This window comes from Rhinolophus ferrumequinum, chromosome 22 (genome assembly GCF_004115265.2).
Source record: "Rhinolophus ferrumequinum isolate MPI-CBG mRhiFer1 chromosome 22, mRhiFer1_v1.p, whole genome shotgun sequence".
Taxonomy (NCBI): domain Eukaryota; kingdom Metazoa; phylum Chordata; class Mammalia; order Chiroptera; family Rhinolophidae; genus Rhinolophus; species Rhinolophus ferrumequinum.
Window position 1 is genome coordinate 21,001,775 of NC_046305.1, and position 26,960 is coordinate 21,028,734.

A 26,960-nucleotide genomic window follows, 5' to 3' on the forward strand; every position below is an offset into this window, starting at 1 on the left:
AGGGCAGTCTGTGGAACTGAGCCCTTCGCTTGTGGAATCTGATGCTATCAGAATTGAGTTGAACTGTAGGGCACCCAGGTGGTGTTGGAGAATTGGTGGTGGTGTGTAGAAAAACCCCATCCACGTTGATTTGGGTCCAGAATTCTTACCTTGTATAACTGAACCTGAGCAAACTCACCTCTTTGGGACAGTCTCTTCAAGAGTTACTCAATAGCATTTACTGAACACCCACTGAATGCAAAGAAACATGCCCCGAAATGACCCCACCACAATTTCTGCCCTCCAGAAAGTCTTCCATTTAAGAAAAAGCACAAGCCTACATATCATATAGTAGGATGTATCCACTCAAAGCCAAGGCTGAGGAGACTAGAATCCAGGGGTGACTGATGGATGAATATTAATACCGTGGTTCAAGAAAGAAAACTAAGATTTATTTCAAATCTACCACGCCAGCATTGTGGTTCGCTTTTGTCATGTTAATTCATTGAATCGTCACAGAAACCGTGAGAGGTGGAGATTATCCTTTCCCTTTCATAAAGGAGGAAATGGAGGCTCTTAGAACTTGAATTAGTGGCAGGAGCAATAATTCAAAACTAGAGTTCCTTCTCTTCAGAGTCTTATTTTTATTATACCATGTTGCTTCCCAGAATAGCACTTGGCTCACCTGAATATTCAGTTAATATTTGTTGAATTAAGAACCTAGAGAATGTAGAGATGGTCCTTAACCATCCTGCTTTATTGTTATTATTTATCGACTTTTATTATGTACCAAATATTGTGACAAGCATTTTATATGCATTATCCCACTTATTGAAAGATAATGATTAACTCATTCTATAAAATGATATTTAGAGAGGGTGAATGATTATCCTGAGTTGGTAGTGAAACTGGGATTCCCACTTGCAGCTTTTTATCTCCAAAGCACACTCTGCCTGGTCCTGTGCCTCGTTGATCTGCTGGCACGGCGGCTGTGAGTAGTTAGTTACTTCTTTTCCACCCCATTGGTAACTACCCATTTCTTCCCAGACAACAAGATTCATAGCTATGGATTTAAGTCGAAGGAAATGAGATGTAAAAGTTAGTTGCCTGTTACCATGCCAATATAAACATTATCCTCACACCCACGCCATCATTAGCACATCAGAATAAGCAAAAGTGGTAACAGCAGCAAAGAGTAAGAATACTCCATTAACAGAATTAGATGTGTTGCTGTCATGTAGGCCAGACGAAATGGAATAAGGACTAAGTCTAGTACCCAGGCCTTATTTTCTCCCCACTCCCACTCCTCCCATGTTGCCACTTATTGTAGACTTCCCAATCCATGAGTAGGTTCATTCAAAATTATTATGTAGTCAGTATTTAAGCTGTTGTGTCAAAGTCATTAGCATTTATGGATTTTAGAGATTTCTTTGAAGGCCGCTGTGCATGATGAGCTTGGTTTAAAATATCTGACTCTGGACTCCAATATTTTCCTGTAATGATAAATTTTGAGTCCATTTGTACAATGAAAAGACAATAGTCACCACTCAGGCTAATGTTCCAGGTTACCGTCTTAACTAAATGTTCTCTGATGTGTATGTTCTTGACAGTTGACTTCAGGACAATTAACTGAAAGAGAAAATAACACCGAGGGTCTCTACGTTCCAGCCCAATAGTCTGGGTACTTTCACGTGGTATTTTCTTTAATTCCCCCAACAACCCAGGGAAGTGAGCAGGTGTTTTTCCTTTTGTCAGACTGATAGAAACAAAGGGAAAAAGAAGTAACTTGTCTCTGACCACACAGCTCTAAGTGGCTGAGCTGGAATTTGAACCCGGGAGAATCTAACTCTGCAGACTCCATCTTTCTTTCCTTATCATGAGATAATACTATGGGTACAGAAGTCACTGGGGCCACCTACCAGGATTTGCTGGGCTGCTCTTGACATAGAAAGCAGACAATTCAACTTCTGAGCTCCTCTGCCCTTTTAGACCCTACTTGCTGTATCGCATTAATGTGTTGGAAGTGAGAGGGTGTGTCCGGACTGCTTTGAGCTCCCAGTGCCAATGTTGTGTGCTAATGACCTTCCCCCCAGACCAACCAGTGCAGCTACCTGACTTAATGAGAAGTTTGTCCTAATCAGATGGCTAATGGGAAATTAAGGATCATAAGACTGGTGATCTTAGTTTAAGGGAAATTTATATTAAAAAGAGTCTTTTTCTTCATTTCTTCAAAAGAAGATGAAGAAATTAGGTCTCATTAAAATAAGTAGCAGTAAGGCATAATTTTAATGGATATTGAATTTCAGGCAGTATCTGGTTTAAAAGCAGGAATTGGAAAGGACTTGCACTGCATCAGGTTTTCCAGAGAGAAAGAGAGATGTGTTTGTTTGCAGGGGGGAGACAATGCCATAATCTATATTTAGAAAATGGGCTTTTTCTAGATAAGCCACTCTTTCCTTTTGACCTGTCTAAACCTACTCTAAAAGAAAGGGGGGGGGAATCAAATAATCCAACCAACGTTGACCATGAAGGACAAATCAAAACCAATGTTTATGTCCTTCATAAACAGAGAGTTTGACAAAATATTGTGAAATAAAACATCCATTGCAACAGAAGGTAGAAAGTCATAGTACCATGCTTCTCAAAGTTTCCAGCAGTAACAGTATCACCTGGGAACTTGCCAGAAATATAAAATCTCTAGGGCCCACCCAAGACCTACTGAATCAGACACTCTGGGGTTGAGGCCCAACACTGTGTTAAACTCCCTCTAAGTGATTCTGATACGCACTGAAATTTGTGAATGGATAATTTAGTGTGTCATGGCATTGGAATCAGAGAGACTGTGGGTTCTGGCCTGACTGCATACTATTTCACTGATCTTGGACTTCAATTTCCTTGTCTGCTTACTAGTGATAATACCCACCTTGAGGTAGTATTGTTATTTCTTATTACTGCACTGCTCTGAGCTCTTGGCTTTGAAGATGTAGGAACAGTTTTCAGATTCATGGGGGTCAGCTTGGGCCAAAGCCAGCAATTTCTAATCACCTTTGCAGACTATTGTTAAACATGGCTGACTAAACACACGCATTTCCATCTGATCACTCCTGAAACCCCACTGAAGCAACAGCAAAGGAAAGGTTTTTTTAGGGCATAAATCCATAAGGACAAAGAGAATGAAGGAAGGGTAACCAAAAATTTGAAAGCTGAATAGCAATGCTTGACTTAGCAGACTCACGAAACCTCCTGAGGCAATAGAGGGGAAATCTAAAAAGAAATTTATTTATAGTAGAATACCTTCTCTCCCACCCTACAAAACTCAGGCAATAGTGGCAATAAGTGCCATTAGAAGTGAGGATGAAGGAGGGCTAAGAAAAAGAGGGCTGGTTGAAAATTTGTTTAAAAAGCATTTAGCCCCCCCCCCCCCGATATCCTCCTGCTGTGAAGCTGGGTCACTACCCCCCCTCCACTCACAGAAGCCTTGTTTATTCCTAAGACAGACTCTCTGGATTGGGAGACACCAGGGACAGTGGGAGGCAGAGGTACCATATGAAAAAGAAGCTTCAGGGAAAGTTTATACACTGACTGTTGAGACCTTCATCCTCCCTACTTGATTGCTGAATGATGCCAGTGTTCTACAGACAGGAAATTGAGGACTTCCATGGGAACTCTGAATCGTCCAGAAGGACAGTCCTAAAGTTGATGACACCATGGATTTTTCAACATGAACTCCAGAGAGGCCATCCTACTGTGAATTCTCATAGCTGACAACCCCACTTGTAGACACAAACCTTTTAATCAGTTTTCTAGGCCTCACTCTGAAAAATAAGCAGGCATCTGAGGATTGTCATATATTTCTGATATGAAAGGCAGGCAAACACCAATAAGTGGGGAAACAAAGACCAAACATGGAGAAGAAAACTTAAAAATATATCTATTGTTGATATTCTCAGAAAATAAGAGAAGATATTACATTGATGGAATATAACAGAATGCTATTAAAAAAGGAACATTTAGAGAACAAAAAAATTCATAGAAATTAGAAGTTTGGTAGCAAATTAAAATTAAACAAAAGGGATAGAAGATAAAAGTTGAAGAAATCTCTCATAAAGTGACAGAAAACAGGAGAGAAAAATATGCAAATTAGATTAGTCCAGCAGTCCAACACTTGAATAACAGACGATCTGGGAAATAGAATGGAAAATGAAGAGGGAGGAACCATCAGAGAAATAACCCAGTAACTATGTGAGGTGATGAATGTTAACTTATTGTGGTACTCATTTCTCAACATGTACACATATCAAATCATTGTGTTATACACTGTAATACAATGTTATCTGTCAATTATGTATCAGGAAAACTAGGGGGAAAAATGGACCAAGAAGATCTTTTACTAATATAACTTTGAAAGTCTTCATTTTTAAGAATTCTCTTTTCAATTATTAATGTTTTCCCCTGATTTGTCTCCTTCCTCAATAGTTATTACCTCTATGTATTCATTCAGCTCATGCCTTTTTACCCTTTTCTTTTTCTATATTTGTCATTAAAGAGGGGGAAGGGGAAAGACGTCAGAGAGTCAATGTGGCTATATCCATGTCAACCTGTCTTCCATGATCAGCATGTCCCATCATTGCTGAATGGAGTTCCAGATGAGAGGCCTAACAAAGGCCTAATGACCTTTTGCTAGGAATTAAGAGTACAGAAACATAGGTTTGAGGGTAGAGTCTTTTTTAAATTCAATTTTAATACATCATCTGGAATTCTGCATAGAACAAAGTCAGTTTGGATAGACCCATAAACTACCAACAGAGAGCAATGATTTTTTTCACTGTTATAAAAAGGAGAAAGACTCATTTTAGTCCTTTATTTACCTCTAGGCTTTCATCCACCTGCAGAACTGGCCATTTATTTATTTTTTAAAAACTTTTTCAGCCTTCTCAAGTTTAGGAGTAAACCATGCTCTACAAGGTTATTAGAAGTCGGGGTGCATTTTCCAACAGAAATGATTTTATGAATAATGAGCAGCTTCCTGGAGGAGCCACACGTCTATTTAACCCCCTGAATATTAAAAGTATGCTGGTGAGGTTCTAACAGCTCTGCAGAAGCTAGTCTCCTAGCATGCCAGAAGTACCTTGCTAACATGGGAATGGGTTTTTCCCTTCGTCACTTCCCTTTGGTAGGAGGCATATTAGGTGACCCTCCAGCTTCTGGAACCTGGAATACATGTTCCAAAGGGACAGAGATGAGAGAGGGGAAAGGAGTGTGGCTGATGGCTCTAGAGACTGGGGAGCTAAGGAGGATGGGGAGCTAGAGATAGTTAAGGCTAAGCATAGAATAACCAGGGAGTTAGGACCTGTGGCCTGTTGAACATACTTATTTCCAAACCCATTCCTTGAGTGTCTCTTTTTCGTCCCACCAAAGATCCTAGGGGTTGAGCTATCTACTTCCTTTTCTATTGCCTTTAGTTTGTTGCTTTTGACTAGGGTTTTTCTCCATCCTGGTTTCGTAGAATAGAACAAGTCTCTCAATTTCCCTTCTCCCTTGCCTTTTGAGAAAGTGTGAAGAATTTTATTTCAAGTGAAAAAAGAGAGCTGACGAGAAATAAAAACTGTCCTTATTATGCTTATTCTTCCCTTACCCCACTTTGATCTGCTGGAGATGTGGGGGGAGGTGGGGGGTTGAGAGGAGAGAGAGGAAGAGAGATGATTTCCTTGAGATGAAGGAGATAAACTTCCAGATTGAAAGGATTTATTGAAAGCCTGCTACAATGGATAAAAACAGAACCACAGCAAAAGGTACATTATTATAAAGTTTTAGAATATTGTGGAAAAAGAGTTTCTAGAGAAAAAAAACAGTTTCATTTCTAAGGATGAAGGATCTGAATGCTTTTCACTTCTCAACAGTAAGAGAAGACAGTGGAGAAATGCTTCCAAAATTCTGAGAGAAATGGTTTCTAATCTAGAATTTTACACCCAGCCAAGCTATTAATTGAGTATAAGAGTAGACATTAGGTCTCAAAAATTTTGTTCCCATATACCCTTTCTCAGAAAGCTATTAAAGGATGTCTTCTACCATCAAAAAGTAGTAAACCAAGAGGGTGGAAGACATGGGATTTTGGAATCCATCGGGGATCTAACCCAAATACTAAGTGATGTGACTTCCCAGGAATGCCAGGGCAGAGATTTCCATACATGCATAGCTGGCAATGAAACAGTTTAGAATTCTCCAGGAGAGACTTTTTCATAGTAGTGCAATTGATAGGCTAAGTAATATTTTTCATATTTTAAAAAGAGACATTTTCCTGTGGGAGAGTTTGGAGTCAAATTAGTGATAAGTAGGGGTGGCTGGGTGACTCAGTTGGTTAGAATGTGAGCTCTCAGCAGCAGGGTTACCAGTTCAATTCCCGCATGGGATGGTGGGCTGCACACCCTGCAACTAAAGACTGAAAATGGCAACTGGACGTGGAGCTGAGCTGCACCCTCCACAACTAGATTGAAGGACAACGACTTGGAGCTGATGGGCCCTGGAGACACTGTTCCCCCATATTCCCCAATAAAATTAAAAAAGACAAAATTAGTGATAAGTAAACTAAGCCAATGAAAAGATGAAGACCATTAATAGCTATAAGAGAAACACTGCACAAAACGAAAAGTAGCCATAGTATAATGTACAACTTAGCTGTGATGCTCTTTATTTAATTCTAATACTACAAACACAGATAAGTATCTAACCAAAATGACAATATGAATTTATTGGGAGGATGGGGCAATGGGAAAAATTGTGGGGTGTGCGTGTGACATTGGAGGTGAGGAGGGAAAAAGAGCTAAATTGTCAGAGGGCAATGGATAATGCCTAAAACTGAAATATCAGAATGCATGGTGATTTGAGCATGACATTTAAATATGGAGATCAGTAGTAAAACAATCAGCTAATACAATGGAAAGTGGGTTCTTCTGCAGAACAGGAAATTGGGTGAAAAGAAAAAGGGCCTAGGGGATTAAGGATTTTGAAAAATGTCTTGACCATTTAACTATTTACACTATGTGCATGTATAATGCATACAAAAATAAACACTAAATTTAAAAAAGAGAGTCAAATCTTTTGCCATCTTCCCCCCACCCCAATTCCATACAGCAATTTCTAATTTAGAGACTTAAGAGCCAGAAAATACTATCTTGTTGTTCTTTAGGTGAGACCCAGAACTCTGGCTATGATACAGTATTAGCTGTAAACCACGCATATAAAGAAAGAAACCTCTTATCCTAAACAGCCTTTACCTTGGGGTTGGGAGAAGTCTCCTTACTTCTTTCCCAAAATGGAAGGACCCAACTAATCCACACTTAGACTCAGCCAAGGCATTCCCTGCACCGTGAGATTTAGTCGTGACAGTGACTTTACTACTGTCTTCCTCCCTTCCTTCCCACATCACACTCAAATACCTATTCAGATGATAGCTGGACTTATATTTCTTCTCTCCCAGTTGTAAGTATTTAAGGGCATGATTCTTTACATATATCAATAAATAAAATGTATCCATGAAAAACATATAACCCCACTTCATATAAAATTAAGGAAGGGGCACTGGGAACAGAATTATCCACTTTTAATAATACTAAAATTTCATAATAGTAATATGTCGCATCCAGCTCAACATAGGCAGTGAGAGAACGAGAAGGGGCAGTGAAGGGTTAAGAAAGAAACAGAAGTCAAGAGATTTATGCACTAGGGGGCAAGGGTCTCAAAGCCTCAAAGGACTGAGAGCCCCGAATCGGGCCACGTTGTGGCTTTTATTGATGTTCTCACAAGGAAGTAACATTGTTTTCTCCACGGTCTGTGAATTTCACACATTATACTAGGAAACTGATTCAAAACAATCACCCTTGCCTGCAAGCAGCCAGAACCAAAAGTCCCAGGATGTCTTAGTAATTGTTGTATGTACCTCCCCAAGGGACAAAACCTTTATGCTGAAACTTACTGATATGAATAGATGGAGAACTGATGTTATCACATCACTGAATCTCTTCCCAAGCAGGTTGTGGGAAGGAATATAGCCACAGAGGCAGAAGTGCTCCTTAGCTGGGGGAAGGTGGGGGTGTATGTCTACCTCTATCAACCCTGTGAGTTCTCCAGATGGCCCCCTATATGCCTGTGCCTGTCTTAGGTTGTTCCTCCCTTGAGGAATCTTACCCGTCATTGACTAACCAGCCATCCTTTGGGGCTAAACAGGGAGACATAAGGTGCGAGCACAAAGGTGAAGCAAAGTCCCTGAAAGGATCCGTCTCACAGACTCTTCTTTCTTTAGGGGTAGGTACGAGGGGACAGATGGGTAGGCGGCTGCATGACAACAGTAATAATAATAGAATAAGGCCCTCCTGAGGACGTTTAACCTTCCAGAATGCCTCAGAACCAGGCTGGGATGGGAGCAGCCCTGGGCCATAAATGACAAATGTGGCATCACTGCCTTCACTGTGACCAGCACACCAGTGTTTCAGACCTGCGCCTGGTTCTTAGATCATTGACAAGAGAGCTATTCTTACTGCATTGATTTGGTGTAACTATTTTTTTATGCTCAAGATTAAATTAGCTTTCTGGCTGCCATCCTGAGAAAAACACCTCTACTCTTCACATGTGACCTCTGGTTCATTGTGGACCAGAAAACAGAGCTGATGCAGGACTGCCATACAGGCTTGTTGAGCGAGAGTCAGGCTGGGTGGGAAGAAGGCAGCCACCCAGGCCCAGGAGCCTGGGGCAGAGAACACTTGTGGCATTGCTGGGATGGAGGAGGCAGGAGCTTTGAGTCTGTTGTGTATGAGATTATTTATGAGCTTACAAGAGCTGGTGTCTGCATTATTCAGGCTTTGACTGCTTCTGCTTTTCATCTGCCTCCTTTTGTTCAGTTGACACCACAACCTGGTACCTTAGTAGAGCTGGTGGCACTTGCTGATCCTCATTTCCAATTCTCTTTCAGGTGATTTGTGTCCTCAGTTTTCCAGACAGCCATGTCCAGCACAGCTGGGCAAACTAAATTGGGGATTTCCTCCTTTACATCTAGATCCATGTCTTTATCTCTTATTTTTTGTCCTCTCTTAGTCTGTCAGCTAAGACTGAGTAAATAAATTTGAAAGAAGTAATGTGGTGTATCCACACAATGGATAATATTCATCAATGAAAAGAAACAAACTATTTATATATGCAACAACGTACAAGGATCTCAAAGATATTTTGCTAAGTGGAAAAAGCAAATCTCTAAAGATCACATACTGTATCATTCTGTTTATATGACATTCTTGAAATGATGTAATTATTAGAAAAGAGAAGAGCTCGGTGGCTATGGGAGTGGTGTGAGTATAAAGGGATAGCACAAGGGAGATCTCTGTGGTGACAGGACAGTTCTGTGTTTTGAATGTGGTATTGGTTACATGAATCTACATGTGACAAAATGACACAGAATTAAACACATGCTTTATATCAGTATAAATCTCCTGGATTTGATAGTGAGCCATTGACTGTAAGATGTAGTCAATGGAGAAACTGGAGGAGGCATATACAGAATCTCTCTGTACTATCTTTATAGTTTTCTGTGAATTTATAATGATTTTAACATAATATTTTTTTCTTTTTAAAAAATGTTCGATTACAGTTAACATGCAATATTAGTTTCAAGTGTACAACATAATGATTCAATTTTTTTCTTAAAAAGAAGGATGAACTATTGATATTGCAACAGCATGCATGAATCTCAAAGTAGTCATGCTGAGTAAAAATAGTTATGCTAGTCAAAAAGAGTACAAAAGAAAAATATAGATAAATTGGACTACCTTAAAACTAAAAACTTTTATGCTGCAAATGATACCATCAGAAAAGTGAAAAAACCAACCCACATAATTTGAAGAAGTATTTGCAAATCATATATCTATAAAGGATTTGTATCCATAATATATGAAGAATGCTTATAACTTAATAATAAAAAGACAAATGACCCAGTGGAAAAATGGGCAAGAGATTTGAGTGAATATTTCTCCAAAAGAAGACATATAAATGGCCAGTAAGCACTTGAAAAGATGCTGAATTAACATCATTAGCCATCAGGGAAATGCAAATCAAAACTACAGTGAGCAGTTCACACTCACTAGGATGGCAATAATAATAATAAAAAAATGATAGTAGCAAGTGTTGATAGCATGTTGAAGATATTTGGAATTCTTTTTTTTTTAAATTGAAGTTTATTGGGGTGACAATTGTTAGTAAAGTTACATAGATTTCAGGTGTACAATTCTGTATTACATCATCTATAAATCACATTGCGTGTTCACCACCCAGACAGAGTCAGTTCTCCTTCCATCACCATATATTCGATCCCCCTTACCCTCATCTACCTCCCACTCCCCCCTTACCCTCTGATTAGAATTCTTATACTGTCTGGGGAGAATGTAAAATGGTCCAACTACTTTGGAAAACAGTTTGGCAGTTCCTTAAAATGTTAAACATAGAGCTCCCATATGATCCAGCAATTCCACTCCCAGGTATATGCCCAAGAGAATTGAAAACATTCATACAAAAACTTGTACATGAGTATTTATAACAGCATTATTCATAATAGCCAAAAAGTGGAAGCAACCCAAATGACCATGAACTAATGAATGGATAGATGAAATGTGGCTTATCCATACCCTGGAATATTAATGAAGTATTGATACATACTACAGTATGGATAAACCCGGAAAACATTGTGTTACATGAAAGAAGCTAGCCACAAAAGACCACATGTTGTATGATTCAATTTGTATGAAATGTCTGCAATAGACAAATCAACAGGGAAAGAAAGTAGGTTAGTGGTTGCCTAGGGCTCGGGGCTTGGGGGTGGGGTGGGGAATGACTGATAATGGGCGCAGAGTTTCTCATTGGTGAGATTGAAATATTCTAAACTTACATGTAGTGATGATTGTACAACTCTGTAAATATACTAAAAGCGATTGAATTGTATACGTCAATGGGTGCCTCTATGGTATACGAATTATATCTTAATAAAGATGTTTTTAAAAAATACGTACTCCATGATTCCATTACAAAAATTATTGAAAGTGCAAGCTAACTGTGGTGACAGAAAACAACAGTGGTTGCTTGGGAACGGGAGGGTGGAGAGTAGGGAGAGGCAGGTGGGAGGAGGGATTGATTATAAGGGACATGACAAAACTTTTGGGGTGATGGAGACATTCACTATCTTGATTGTGGTGATAGTTTTATAGGTAAATATGATTAAGCTTTGATATATATAGGTATATCTATATATGTCTCTATATATGGTATCCTTTAAATATATGCAGTTTATTATATATCAGTAACTCACTTTTCTTTTTAAAGCTGGAGCAAAAACGTGTGTGGAATTCACTAATTTGACAAATGTTTATTGGGTGCTGGTATAGTGTTAGCTCCCTGGGATACAGTGACAAGGAAAAGATGTGTCCAGCCTTTGGGCAATTCATACTTTGTTCAGGGCATAGGCAAAGACAGAAACCTGTGGCTGCAACCTGGGCTATATAATATGAGCTCTGTAGACGTGTCTGGGGAGTTGTGACCACCCTCATGGGGAGGTTTCCTGGAAGCTTTGGCAGTGGAATGAGCTTAGCTTTCAAGGGCAAATGGGAATTAGAGGTAGAAGGTGGGGTTTTATGAGCACCTAATGGTCCTCCTTCTTGACACTAATGTCGGGGTGGCAGTAGGAGCACAGAATGTGTACTGGTTACATCCCAGCGGAAATCTGATTTTATTCTCACCATGTCAAAGCCACACTTTTTCCCCAGGAGCCACGTGACAGTGGATTGTTGCATTTATATGCACCTGAGCACTAAGTGCAAAGCAAACATAGAACTCCCTTCAAAGCTCTTGGCAGACTTGTTATTATTTGTTTACAGACTTGTGATTACGTACTCCAGGTATGTCCTCCCGTGACATTGTTTGCTTTTTGAGGACCAGGAATGAGTGTCCCATTCACCCTAGTGGCCCCAGCAGCTAGTGTAGTGCTTGGTACTTGGCAGGGTTTGATAAAGATTACTTGCTGATAGGTTTGGATTTGGGCTGGCACATTTGACTGGTGGCCTCAGGCATGGCTCAAACTTTATGTGGCTTTATAAGTGAGGCAGTCCAACTGCTCCCCACCGCCACCCCCACTGCTCTCTGTATCCCAGCTCTGGCCCAGGTTGTGTCACCTCCCGTCCACCTTAGCTCTGTCCTACTGGCCTGGTGTTAGGAGACTCTTTCTTTGGATTCACTCCTGGAGTCTCTTGGGGTGAGGTTCTCCTGAGAAGGTCAGGACAGTCTGTCATGGGGAGGGCAGCCCTGGCCATTGGCCTGCTCTGGACAAAGTGAGCATTCTTGGGCCCTGGTTCAGGGACCACTCATGTGTTGTCTCTTCTCCTCCTCCTGTCTCTAGCACTTCTCTATGCCACCATCTTCGGGAATGTGACGACCATTTTCCAACAGATGTACGCCAATACCAACAGGTACCACGAGATGCTCAATAGCGTTCGGGACTTCCTGAAACTCTACCAGGTACCGAAGGGATTGAGTGAGCGAGTCATGGATTATATCGTGTCCACCTGGTCCATGTCCAGAGGCATTGACACAGAGAAGGTAAGGAGGGCGACGAATTCACGGAAACCACTTGTCTGCCAGCTTTCCCGGGGAGACCTGAGGCTCTCCTAGGGCAGTGCTTCTGAAACCTGGCTGTGCCTCAGAATTCACCTGAGTAGTTTTGGGTTCCCAGGGCCTATCTCCAGAGGTTTTGATTGCTTCCCGATCAGCCTTGCGCAAAGACTAGCAATTAAGAGCCATTATTGAAGAAATTAGAAAGGCAGAGTGTGTCTCCTGGAGAGGAGAGGAACTAGAAGTCTCACTGTCCAGAGCAGAATTTCCCAAGCTTGTGCGATGGCGAGAATCAGGGCCACCCAGGGTGAGTGATCAGTACGACTGATTTTCCTTTTGCCTCAGGCAAAGATGGCTCAAGACGACAAAGCACTGCTGCTGATCCTATCTTTTTTTTCAGAGTTTTGGTGTTTTGTTCATCATGGAATTTTTGCATGAGCGTTGACAGTTTAAAAGGAAAAACTGAACTAAATTGAACTGATCCCAACTTAAAAGGAGCAATACTCTGGTTTTGTAGAAATCTCGTGATCTGCCACAATAACAGTAACGTAGGAACACCACCGCCACGGCATCGCACACATACTGACTGCAAGTCTCCACATTCCTGGCTCTGCTCATGCTTCATTTAGACTCCACAGCAACCCTGGGAGGGAGGGAGCCACTGTTATTTCTACTGAAGGGATGAGGGCACAGAGGCCCAATTCATTTTATCAACTGCCTCTCGTTACAGAATTAAGACTGGCAAAGCCAGAATTCGAACCCAGTTTGTGTGACGTCAAAGCTTGTCCTTTTCCTACTATTCCTTTTTTTAAAAATTTAAAACAGAGAAGGGCGAGTCCAGAGTTGCCCTCATTTCTCAGGCAGGGAGGGCATCAGTTGGACAGGACTCAGTCCCCGGCTTGGCCAGTCACCGGCCCCAGCTGTGACTGTTGTTTCTGTTCTGCTCCCCCAACAAGGACGTAGGTTCTGTGGGTGCCTGGCAGCTGATGAAGCAGAAAGGAACTTTGATCTCTCAGCCCTGGGGCTCCTTTTCCCAGGGACTAGGATGCCTTTGTAAAGCTGGTTGTGGGAAAAAAGCTTTGCCTGCTCTTGCTGCAGGGCTGAGCTGGGGGTGGCTGCCATGGGAGACAACTCTGTCAGCATTGAGTCCTTTCCCCCTCCCTGCTCTCTCGTCCCTGGAGGGCTTTGGGATGTGCCCCAGGTCCTGATCTGGATGGAAGAAGGGAGACTGTGGCACCTCATTGCCTGGCCTGGGGTGCCACTCTTCCCTGCAGGGGCTCGAGGTAGGCAGCTGCTAGGGAGAGAAGGAGTCCCATTGTTTTCCCCTCCCCTCCATTCTGGATCAGAATGGTCAGTGATGACCAGGGGAGCAGGGGGGTGGGGTGTGTGTGAGGTGGAAGCACGTGGCGCTGGGCTTCTCTGGTTTTATCAGTCAGTAATTGGCTGGTGACCTTGAGCATGTCACCTGTCCTTCTGAGGTGACACATGGAAACTAGATGACTTTTAATGCTAAGGCCGACCTCTAAGGCCCTTTGGGCTATGACCTTCTGGACTTCAAAGCCTCCCTCAGGCTGACCTGCCGCTCTGCTGCCGTAAGAACATCAGAAATGAGAGCTCACTGCCTGCGTGTGCCAGGCATTGTACCAGGACATTCCAGAGGACAGCGCGTGGAATCCTCAGGAGAATGCTATGCTCAAGATCGAAAAGGAAGACTTGGGAAAAGAAGCTAAGTATTGCTTCAAGTTCACACAACGAGTAAGTGTTGAGGCCGGGAATTGAATGCAGATCTGTCTGACCCTAAAGCCTGCTCTCTCAGCCATGCTGCTGTCCTGGCCAGCCTGGGGAGGCTCCAGGACCCTCTGTGGTGACATCTCACTGTGGCTTTCGAGGCCTCAAGGATCAGAAAGAATGGTTTCCCCTCAGAACCAAGCAGAAGGGAAGGTGGCCCAGGCCAGGGCCTTGAGCTGACACCCTCCCTCAGAGAGAGGAATTGAGGACCCCGGCCAGTGTGGAGCCCACAGAAGAAGGATGGCGATGCCTGATTTCTGTGACAGTGCGTAGTCTCCACTCCAGGTTCCCTCCGCACACGTGTTTCCTAGTGGCTCCAGGAACAATGCCCATGAATAAAACATTGTCTCCATGCCAAGGCCTCAGTCACTAGCAGCCTCTGCCAGCAAAGCCTAGCCCAGGAGAAGCCAGATATTTAAAGGTGAACTTACCTGGAGAATAAGTCTTGTTTTGGAACCACTGGGCCAGTGTTGACCTGACATGTGAGAGCATTCCCTACTCCCTGGAGTTCTGCTTGGAGAGAAGAGGATCCAAATCAAATCTGTATTTCTATAGGAACCGTGTTTTTTTTAATGAGCTTTAAGGAGGGAGGTACTTAGCAAGCACCCTGCCCAAGCACTGGCAGTCTGCATTTTCCTCTGTCTTGGCCAGTCCCCCATCCGCTCTCCCGGAGGACAGGAGAACACGCTGACCTCAGCATCCTGCAACCTCAGAGCAAGAATGCAGAGGCACACAGAGGAAGGGACAGGCGATTACTGAGTCCCTTACTGAGGCCAGGCACTGTTCTCAGGGAGTGCACTTGTAGGTGTCATTTCATTGAGTCATTTGGAGGGGAAGGAACTGGGGTTTCAACTGCTTGCCCTCCTCTTTCCACCACCACATCTCCATGCAGAGCGCAGGGGCACTCCAGTGGGTGGGATATAAGCAATGCTGTCAAGGGCAAGGTGAGGTTTGAGCTGGATTTTGAAGAAGCTGAGAGACTTCCAGATTCTGAGGGGAACTCCAGATGCAGAGGCAAATGACCTGTGCTAAGGCAGAGAAGCTGGGGTGGGGAAGGAACCGGCACCCCCAAAGTCTTCACTAAACACATTTGATTTTGTACCCCAGCTTTGTTCATGGGCTAGGATGGGAAAAAGGCTTATCTTAAGAACACTCCTGGAGCAGCCAGATGGCTCAGTTGGTTAGAATGCGAGCTCTGAACAACAGGGTTGTTGATTTGATTCCCACATGGGCCAGAGAGCTGCGCCCTCTACAACTAGATTGAAGACAATGAGCTGCCACTGAGCTTTAGGAGGGGCAGTTGGATGGCTCAGTTGGTTGGAGCACGAGCTCTGAACAACAGGGTTGCCAGTTCGATTCCCACATAAGCCAGTGAGCTACGCCCTCCACAACTAGATTGAAGACAACGAATTGTCACTGAGCTTCCAGAGGGGCAGCTGGATGGCTCAGTTGGTTAGAGCACGAGCTCTCAACAACAAGGTTGCAGGTTCAATTCCCACATGGGATGGTGAACTGAGCCCCCTATAACTAAAGATTGAAAATGGCAACTGGACTTGGAGCTGAGCTGCGCCCTCCACAACTGGATTGAAGGACAATGACTTGGAGCTGATGGGCCCTGGAGAAACACACTGTTCCCCAGTATTTCCCAATAAAAAAAAAGAAAAGAAAAAAGAGAAAAAGAACACTCCTAATTTCCCTGGAAAAGTCCATTTGAAGGTGTTCTATTGGTTTATTTAATGCTTGCTATGTAAGGGGCAGTGCAATGGTTTCTTGGAAAAATTGAGTCCAGGGAAATATTTCTCCCTCTAGAAGAGCCTGAGGAATTTTTATTTCTTCGAATGTTGAGACCCTCATGACCTCTTACAGTTCCCAGGTTGCCTGAGTTCCTAGATGCTGAGAGTCAAATTACAAGCCCATTTGTTTTGGGCAGCCGCATAATATAGGAAGTATGTAATATAGGAAATATGTAAACTGGGCTCTGGAGTCCAACTACCTAGTTTGAGATCTCACCTCTGCCATTTCCTGGATGTGCTACTTTGGGCAACTTATTTATATTCTCTGTGCCTTGCTTTCCTCGTCTGTAAAATGGTACGATAATAGCACTTACATCCTATGGTTTACGTGAGGATTAAGTTAGCTAACGCACACGTAACACTTAAAAAGGTGAAACCACAACCCTCCCTGACTTTCTTTCTCCTTTCCTTCTTTATTCTTCTGTTTAGCACTTACCACTAAATTTTACTATTTTGCTTGTCATTTATCCACTCCCACTAGATGGTAAGTTTCACGAGGGCAGGAATTTTTGTCTATTTTGTTCACCATTACATCCTTGGAGCCTAGAATGATTCCTGGCATACAAGAAATGAAGTGTGAAATGAATGAATGCCTAAAGTGCTCAGCAATGCCGGGCACATAGTAAGTGCTCAATAAATATTACCTTATATCACTCTTTAAATCACACCCATATTCAGTTCATCAGGAGATCGTGTCAGCTTTCTCTTGAAAATATATTCTGAATTTGATCACTTCGCACTCTACTGCCAGTATCCCGGCCCAAGTCCCATCACTTCTCACCTGGTCTCCCACAGAAATGACCTAACTCAATTCCTTGGCTCCAGTCTTGCTATGGTCAGGTCCTCTAACTCCCCTCTAGCTGCAATGATCCTCTTAAAATATAGGTCAGGTCCTATCTATCACTCCCCTGCTCAAAATCCTCCAATGTGTCCCCATCACACTTAGAATTAATTAAATGCTTTTTATAACCTAGAAGTCTCTACACGTTATCCTGCTTGGCGTTCTCCCAAAACCTCATTTCCTATCCCTTCCCCTTCATTCACATTGGTCATTGCTCAGATCCCCTCCCAGCCTTTGTTCTGGAATGTTCTTTCACATGGCTCCCTCTGACACATGCAGGTGTCAGCTTAAATGTCAGCTCCTCAGAGAGGCCTTCCCCAGCCAACTGGAGGGTCCCACATTCTCCCAGCCCCCCAACTCTTGAGCCCCTCTTCCGAGCACTTAGCACAGATGGTTGTGATCAATGGCTCCCAAAGAAAGTAAGCTCCATGAGGACAGGGACTGTGGCTGTCTTGTCCCCCAATGCCTTGAGTGCAGTCTAGCCTGGTAGAGGTGGCTTCTGCCCCCAGGTGTTGAGGGGCAGTGGGCTGGAGGCCACAGTGCGGAGTACCCTCACACTGTTTCTTCCTGTGCCTGTCCAGGTCCTGCAGATTTGCCCCAAGGACATGAGAGCTGACATCTGTGTGCACCTGAATCGCAAGGTGTTCAAGGAACACCCAGCCTTTCGGCTGGCCAGCGACGGCTGCCTGCGGGCACTGGCCATGGAGTTTCAGACGGTGCACTGCGCCCCAGGGGACCTCATCTACCACGCAGGGGAAAGCGTCGACAGCCTCTGCTTTGTGGTCTCCGGCTCCCTGGAGGTGATCCAGGATGACGAGGTGGTGGCCATCCTAGGTAGGTGTTGCCTTTGCTGGATGGAAACCTTCCAATGCCTGAGGTTGGCTTAGCTACTGGGCAGCTCAACAGTGCTGCCGCCTTCAACCAGAGATTGCTCCACAGGGCGAAAGCGATTGTCGGCACCTATCCATCTGTCCAACAGACAAACATTTGAGTGACCGTTTTGTGCCAGTTGATGTTTGAGGCACTCGGGGTATTCCAGTGACAAAAATGGGTTTTGTCCTCAAGAGGCTTCCAGTCTATTGGGAGAGATGAACAAATAAGCAGACATGTGCACACAGTGGAATGAGCATCTAACCTAGTGTTCAAGTGTCGGGAAGGCTTCCTGGAAGGAATGACCCCTGAGCTGAAACATACAGAACGAGAATGCGTTAGCATGGAGAAGAGAAGGGACGAAGGCATAGTCTAAGCAGAGGGCAAGGCATGTGTGAAATCCCTCAGAAGAGAGAGCATGATTCATTTGCAGGACTGCAATGGTTCGGTGTGGCGGCAGCACGCAGAACGAGAAGGGAGATGGTAAGAGATGAGGCTGGGCAGGGAGCAGCTCATGGCAGGCTCTGAGAGCCATGATGAGGGGCTTGCATTGTGTTTGGGGGAGCCAGCGAAGTGTTTAAAGCAGGGGTGAGGCATGATCAGATTTGTACTTTAGAAAGATGACGGTCGTTGCAGCTTGAAGAGTAGTGGATAGAAGGGGGAAGGCTGGGGCAGGCAGATGAAGCTGGAGGTGTGTTATCCAGGGGCGAGTTCGTGGTGCCCTGCACTACGGTTGTGGGGAGCAGATGGAGAGAAGCAGATGGACCATATTTAAAACATAGAATCAACAGAACCTGATGAAGGATTTACTGTTGGGGGAAAGGGAAAAGTCAATGAGGACTGCTGCATTTCTCGCTTGGATAACAGGGAAGCTGGTCTGCCATACTGAAAGAGGGAATGTGGGAGGAGCAGCAGGGACATTGGGGTACGTGTTGGTATTTTACATGTTGAGGATCTGTGGCCTTTGAGAGATTCATCTGATTGCCTGAGGTAGCGACAGACCAGCTCTTTGTTGGGGGTACGTCTACCTCTTTGAGGGGACAAGCCATCATAATCACAGCCATCATTTATGGTCCTCTATTCTGTACCGGGCATTTTACATACAGATTCTCAAGGAATCCTTACAGTAATCCTATGAAGTGATTGTATTGTCCCTATTTTTTAGGTGAGACAATGACAGCTCAGACAGGTTAGGGAACTTCCCCAAGACATCACGGTTGACGACGTCGATGGAGCTAGCATCCTGGACTCAGATCCAGAACTTCTGCTTCCATCCATTTGGATTCAATCCAATATAGCAATCCTAATGGGAACTTATGTCGTTTGGCGGCCCGTTAAGTTGCCAGGTAGACATGTATTTTTATCTTTTACATATGATTTCTTAGGAAACTGAGACAAAGAGAAATTAAGTTACACTGGAGTTAGAATTGAGATTCAAACTAAGTATCCAGACATAGATAGCATTAAAAAAAAAAAAAAGAAAAAAGCCAAGCTTTGTTCCTACTTGACTCTGGAGTGCATATGTGCATATATAGACCTCCTCTTCCTCCCCTGGCCCCAAAAGAACTTGCCCTCTTGATTACATTCTGCTCAGGTTAACCCAAGGATGATTTAAATTCCTTCAGTACGTGCAGGCAGATGGTCAGCAGGAGACTGGGTGGGGGATGGGGACGGAAACTGTTTGCTGAAATACGCGTTGTGGATTCCTGGTATGCACTGAACTCTGCACACAGGGTTATTCTGCTCCTTGCCTTCCTCAGCCACAGAGATGTGAGGTTTGAGTGTGTGTTTAAGGAGCAGAACACAGGAAGGGTACAGCCATTGTTGTAATATAGCTGCAGGAAAATGACCTTTATCCCTGCCTTTGATCAGTGACCTTGATAAAGAGGACTTTCCATTGTTAATAGCAATTGGGGTGTTTGCCTGGCTGAGAAGAAGAGTAATGAGTGACTAGTGGGCTCTCGTTTGAATTTGAATTTGAGTTTGATTTGATGCTTTGGTGTAGGACATCTGTCAGTCATCCCCCCACTGATAACTCCCCGTACGCCTTTCCAAGGAATCTAGCCTAGCGACTGGCACTGTCCCCCTTATATGCTTAGGCCATCCTTATCGACCCACCCTAAACAGCTGCACTATTCGGTTTGGTTTGGACACCTAGGCATGGAGGCATGACAGAGGAGCCAGGAAGGCAAATGACGACGTCCCAGCCCTGTCCCATTTCCCCTCAGCCTGGTCTTCTTGTGGGAAAGCACTGCGGTGATTCACTGTTGATTTACTTGGTCAATTGACTGCTTCTCCAAATCCAGCCTTCTGTCCCAGGCCCTCCTCAGCATCCTGCCTGCTCCAGTTTGCAATGTGGACGGACCTCTGAAAGAGCTCATCAGCAGGTGTTCAAAGTGGGTGTTGCCCTCAATCTGTCCGGACCAGCAAAGGCCTCTTCTATGTGTCGCTAGGATCCTGGACATTCCAAGAGGCTCTTATTCTATAAAAGGATGATGCAAGTTCTTTGCGTCAATCTGACCTCTGGGCCAAGACGCATAAGAGATTCCAAGCTACTATCTACTCTCTGGAAACTTAAGTTCAGAGCTGTTTTTCTCTAATTAGCATATTCTTTGCTCAATGAACGGAAATCAATTTGTTCTTACAAAGGGGGTTCAAACATCAAATGGATATGAGAACTAGATTTTTATTGCCCTTTGATGCACTTTAGTTCAATCCAGCCAAAATTTATTGAATGCTTTCCAGGCAGTGTCATAGAGGTTAGGATGCAGCTGTGGACCAAACATTAGCCCAGCCTTCAAGAAGCTTCTACGAGTGGAGGAGACCAACATTATTAAAAAGGCAGCGATCACACTGCTTGACAAGTGCTACCATAGAAAGAATACAGTGGCTTCTAGAGAGTCATGGAACAAATGATTATTGGGCAGCCACTGTGTCCAGTGCTCCCATGAGGAAGGAGAATGGCCAGGGCATCTTTAGTGATCATGAAGCAGGAGGCTTTAGAAAAAAGGCCAGACATATTTATCTCATCCGTTTTTGTCTCCAGTGTCTTATCAGTCCACTCATTTACATTCTGCTAATTTGTTTCCTCCTTCCAGTTTTAATATTCCACCCCCATTCTTTGTTTAATTTTAGCACAGACTCCAAGAATGAGGAAAAGGGTCAGGATTCATAACTGAGTATGTTTAGTATCTGTTAAAAAAAAAAAAAGAACTCTTTCGAATGAAAGTATTCTAAAAGAGTGTTTTTCAAACTTAACTGTAACTTCACTGTAACTCCCCAGATGAGATGTTTATTACTTTGTGAGCTAATAAACACACATGCACTCATCGTTATACATGAAACTCAGTACTTACTCTTGCTACATGGAATGCAACTCAACTGGTGTTTAGATTCTACTCTCTTTCATTTAAAAAGAAATTGACTTTCATGGCTTACTAAATTGCTTTCTTGATCTGATCATGGCCCGCAGTTTAAAAATATGGTCCCACAGATTGCAAATTGATGCAGCCACTATAGAAAACAGTATGGAGGTTCCTCAAAAAAATAAAAGTAGAACTACCTTATGATCCAGCAATTCCACTTCTGGATATTTATCTGAAGAAATCCAAAACACTAACCTGTATGTTCATTGCAGCGCTATTTACAATAGCCAAGATATGGAAGCAACCCAAGTGCCCGTCAATAGATGATTAGATAAAGAAGATGTGGTACATGTATACAATGGAGTATTACTTGGCCATAAAAAATAATGAAATCTTACCATTTGCAACAACATGGATGGACCTGGAAGGTATTATGCTCAGTGAAATAAGTCAGACAGAGAAAGACAAATACCATATGATCTTACTTATATGTGGAATCTAAAGAACAAAATAAACGAGCAAACAAAACATAAACAGACTCATAGATCAGACTCATAGATCTAATGGTTGCTAAATAGGAGGGGTTTTGGGGTAGAGGAGTTAAAAAGGTGACGGGATTAAGAAGTACAAATTAGTAGTTAGAAAATAGTCATAGGGATTTAAAGTAAAACATAGGGAATATAATCAATTCTATGGTAATAGCTATGTATAGTGCTGGCTGAGTACTAGACTAGTCACGGGAATCACTTTGTAAATTATATAAATGTCTAACTGCTATGCTGTACACCTGAAACTACTATAAAATAATACTGAATGTCACCTGCAATTGAAGAATCAAAAAAGTGGGGGAAGAAAGGTGAAAGGAAATAAGAGGTCCACATTTCTAGGTATAAAACAAATAAGTCATGGGGATGTAATGTACAGCATAAGGCATACAGTCAATAATATTGTGATAGTGTGGTACAGTGTCAGATGGTTGCTGGGCTTATCGTGGTGATCACTTCTTTAGGTATATAAATGCTGAATAACTATGGTGTACACCTGAAACTAATATAACATTGTATGTTAGCTATATTTTAATAAAAATCCTTTAAAACATGAACACATAGTCCCACAAACATAGACAATATCTCTCTTATATTGAAAGCCATGCTGTTCCCTGAGAACAGAATATCTACACTATCTCTAATGATCTCTTTTTCTTCTGATGTTCTCTGCCTTATTTTTGAGATGATACCCTCCCAATCTCCTCCTGGAATTCTCTTAGAAATCACTTAATGTCTTCTCAAATTTAGTTTCTTGGCTGTTTGAAACAAATTTAAGCCTTCAGCATGTGCATTTTTTATTGTATTTTAAAAAGTAACTTCTTCTAATTTTTCATAGATATCAGAATAAAAAGGCGCAGGTACCCATTTTGCCCCTGCCCAAGTGCTACTATTAGCATCTGCAAGTATGCTGTTATCTCGGTTCTCTGTTACCTGACCAAAGTAGATGTCATAGACTTTCATCAGGGCCGTGCTTGAGTGTGGTCCATCTCCCTGTGTTTCCGTCTTATAAATGCAGTATTTAAATGATCTTGTTTCACTGTGATTTTGTGTCTCTGTAGTAACTTTTATGGGTTTTCCATTTTCATACTTGATTTGTATTTTAATCATGGATCATCTTGTGTCTTTACTTTTGGCCTGTTTGTTTCATTCTGCGGGGCAAGACTGAGGTCTTTTGGGCCAGACTGCATCAAATAGTGGAAAGGACCTGGACTTGGACCTAGAGATTTAACCGTAACCCTGGTTCTGTACTGGCTTCCTGCAGGAGTTACCACTGACTGGTTCGGTTCCCAAGGCCTCCTGTGGTTCTCCTAAACCTATCTCACTGCATCAGTTGCATGTTTACTCATCTGTCTCTCCTGTGAACTGAGATCCTTTGATTTCATATCTCCAGCTTGGCCCAGAACATGGATGGCACCAGGGGCTGCTTGCTGAATTGAATTGAGTGGAATTGAATTGAAAGGCAGGCAGAGACTGTGCTGTGAAGGGCCCTCTGGTCCAGAATAAGGGAGATGGGGAAGAAGAGCCGGACTCCAGACATGCCAAGGGAGGAAGAACCCCCAGGAAGTGGGAGGTGAGGAGAGGGGACAGCTTCCGGCAGGGACGAGATAGGCCCTAGAGCCAGAGGAGGAAGAAGAGGATGAGGAGGCTAAAAGATGATGAGTTTATTCTCTTGAGTTTGCAGTGTCTTTTCAGAACAGATCTAAGCATGGCTTCCACGTAGAGGAAAATCTTTTTGACTTGTGGATGTGCCAGAGCCCAAGGAAGTGGGGCAACCATGGGGAAGGCTGACGGGCAGGCCCTGGCTCGTCAGGTCGTTCTGAGTTAACTTTCTATTTGCAGTCCTGTCACTACTGAAGTACGATTCACATTCTTCTTAAATGGACGTGGGAAGTTGTAAATACGTATTTGCAGATCAAGTCCTTTTTTTTTTTAATGAACACCCCCTTCTCACGTTCTTAATTTAGAAGACACTCTCATCTTTCCTCAGATAGTTTCTTTGGTCCATTGACCTTGGTTGGATATTAATGTAGCATCTATTTATTTAGCAACTACCACAGCGTAACATGGTGTTAGCCCCTTTGGTGGGTCGGTGCAGGGGAGGGGTGCTAGAGAAAATCCTGTCTTATATGAATGTCCTATCTCATTTGGGGAGACAAATGCATGATTGCTGAACATAAGTAACATGGTACCACTTTCTATCAACTTCCTGGAAGGAACAGGGGACGATCATGGAGGAGGTAGAAATTGAGTGGGCTTGGAAGGACCAACAGGAATGCTCGATAGGCTGGGTCTTAAAGTGGGAAGAGCAGCGCGAGCGTCTAGAGTCATTAGAGGTAGGAATGTGTGTCAGCACGTAGACCAGCGTGCATAGAATAGACTGAGAAGACTTTCCATGAGGGCCGATGGTTCTCAACTTTAGTGAGCCGGAGACTCAGCTGGAAAGCTTGTTCACAGGGCGAATTCCTAGTCCCCTTTCCTGTAGATTCGGATTCTGCAGCTCTAGGATGGAGCCTTGGGATTTGTAGTGTTCACAAGCCCTGCTTAGAGGACTATACCTTGAGAAACATTGCTTTAGATAGTCACTCATGATTTTGTTTGTTTTTTTCCTGGAAAAAGGTGAAATGATGTGAAAGGTACCTTACTACCTGTGAAAGGTAGTAAGGCAGGGAAGCACCAGGTAGGGGGTCTGTTATTATATTAGCCTAAACCGTATGAAATTGCCACTTTTCAACTATTTCTGACCTGCCCAAATGGTAGGCTAGACATCTAGCGTTCTATATATAAGGGGAGGAGGGCCTCGCCAAGGGGGTTGGCGCTGTGAAGCTAGAGTCAGGATTTGGACACATGAGGTAGGACATTCTAGATAGAAAGGATGTTGGGAGCTGGGGTCTGGTGAAGGAAAGGCTGGGGTCTGTTTTGTAACCACAAGAGCAGCCTGCGGCTGGAGCTGATAGCCCTGATGGCAGCAGTGGGGCATGGGGCTGGAGAGGCAGCCAGGTTAGTGGGTGGACGTTTCTAAATGTCAATAGGAGGAACGAGACAGTGGGGAGCCACCAAAAGTGGTGCGTCAAGTATGACACCGTCAGAGCTGTGATTTGTAAAGATGACCGAATTAGACAGAGACCGGGAAGCTATTAGGTGACTGTGGCTTCTAGCAGCAATGAGTGGTGTTAAGGTATGGGTGGTGGAAACGAACAGACAAGTAGGATTGCCAAATAAAATACAGGACATTCAGTTAAATGTGGATTTCATATAAAGAACAAGTAATTTTTAGCTTAAATATTTCCAAACATTGAATGTGACATACTTATGCTAAAAAAAAAAATTATCCATTTAACTGAAGTTCACATTTAACTGGGTGTCCTGCATGTTTATTTGCTAAATCTGGCAACCTTAGATGGGAGGGACAGGAGGGTGAGATATTCTGGAAGGAGAGTCTGAAAGGTGGTGAATCATAGACTGTGGGCAGCAGATAGAGGGAGGTAAGAGAGATGATTCTGACATTCAAGGAAGTAGGAAGATGGAGACATTGGTAACAAGAAGGCCATCGGAAGGAAGACACAGTGAGCAAAACAGGGGATGGACTTGGCTTTGACCTGTTGCATTTAATGGCCAATGGAGTAGCCAGGTGGAGTGTTCAACACCTACTCAGAAAAGTGGGTCTGGAACTGGAAAACAAAGCCAGGGCTTAAGACAGAGAATTAGGATTCAGAGGAAAAAATAGGGGGGAAAAGACAGGTGCAAAGAGAGCATATGAGTATTTTTCTAAATGACCCAGTATTTCAGAACATTTCAGAAGAAATGGAGTAAAAGCATTCAGAATGCTCACAAGGAATTTTAAGTGAAATTAGAAACTCTTAATAAGTGAAGTAAGTAAAATACAATTTTTAAATGCAACAGGATCTCGGATATGTGGGGAGAAACACTTGTATATGAAAGCCCAGAAACTTCTCTACCAACACGTCACAGTGGACGTCTTTGCTTTGTGAGGCTGTAGGAGATTTTTATTTTCAGCTTTTAGTATTTGTCTGTCTTTCAAGGCTTTAAAAGAGCATATGCTACTTTCAAAATCAGTAAATTTAGTTTTTAATTTTAAAGTAGATCCTGAGAAAGTCAGCATCGTTCCATGTTTGACATACCTTTTTAGTTATTGGGATACACTTTGAAAGAATAACTTTATTATTTTTTTTCGAAAAAGTCCTGTCAGCATTTCTCGTTATTTACTGATCCAGTCAGGAAAAAATGACATTTATTTTAGTAGGTACTACCCAACCCCTCCCTCAAATAGTTCTTGAATAAGAGAATGACTAGGTAGTACAAACAGAAGGGCTATCTAACAAAGGTTGAAAAAGCAGCAGCAGCTTCATGTAAAAACTCATTCTTTTAGAGGTGGAGAAGCTCAGTCCTTTACAGAGATGCTTCCCAAGATTCTTGTGAGCTGGAAGGGCCCATCCCCCACTTCCTGCGCTGCCATCTTCTGTGGGGCATGGCTCCACATGCCCAGGGGATTAGCTGAAGGATCCCAGTGAACAATACTGCTGTGCATCATATAATAAAATTTGAATCATAAGGTAATTTCATGCTCAGCACAAGAGGAGGAAGCTATGTTTAAGTATCTCTCTAATATTCCAACCAAACATTAATATTCATATAGCTGTTCCATCAACCAAAGCAATTTTTATTAAATCCACACTCCAAGTGAGGAGGTATAGTATGAATAATCTAGAACTTCAAAAATGCAAAAACTTTTGTACCAGGCAATGCATATATTACCTGATGGAGAGAGGGTGGGGGTTGGGACCAGTTTCTCTTTTCTAATTTTGTTTTTGCTTAAGCAATTTTAAAAATTGGTTTGTAGTCCCTGAAGACACTGGTTAGAGGTAATAGATCTTTCTAAAGGAAATTCTCATAACTTTAGTGCCCAGACAGGGGATTGGTTAAATAAAAAATTATGGTAAATCACGATGTAAGAAGTTTTATTAGCACGCAAAATGTTTCAAATATAATATTAAGTGGGAGAAAAAGCAGAATATATAACTATATATACAGTAACCTCAACTACATAAAAATACATATATGAGTAGAAGGAAGACAAAAAGTGCATATAATGTTAACCAAAGTTTTCTGGATGGTGGCC

At 42.8% G+C, this 26,960-nt stretch overlaps 1 protein-coding gene across 2 annotated transcripts in view; it reads left to right on the plus strand.

Annotated features, from left to right (window-relative positions):
- The window catches only part of KCNH1 (potassium voltage-gated channel subfamily H member 1), a 340,626-nt gene that overhangs the window by 228,287 nt on the left and 85,379 nt on the right, over positions 1-26,960 (plus strand). For both annotated transcript variants that reach the window (XM_033094007.1, XM_033094008.1), the window contains exons 8-9: positions 12,407-12,606; positions 17,622-17,874. In XM_033094007.1, the coding sequence (XP_032949898.1) occupies positions 12,407-12,606; positions 17,622-17,874 (453 nt within the window). The remainder of the gene's footprint in view (positions 1-12,406; positions 12,607-17,621; positions 17,875-26,960) is intronic.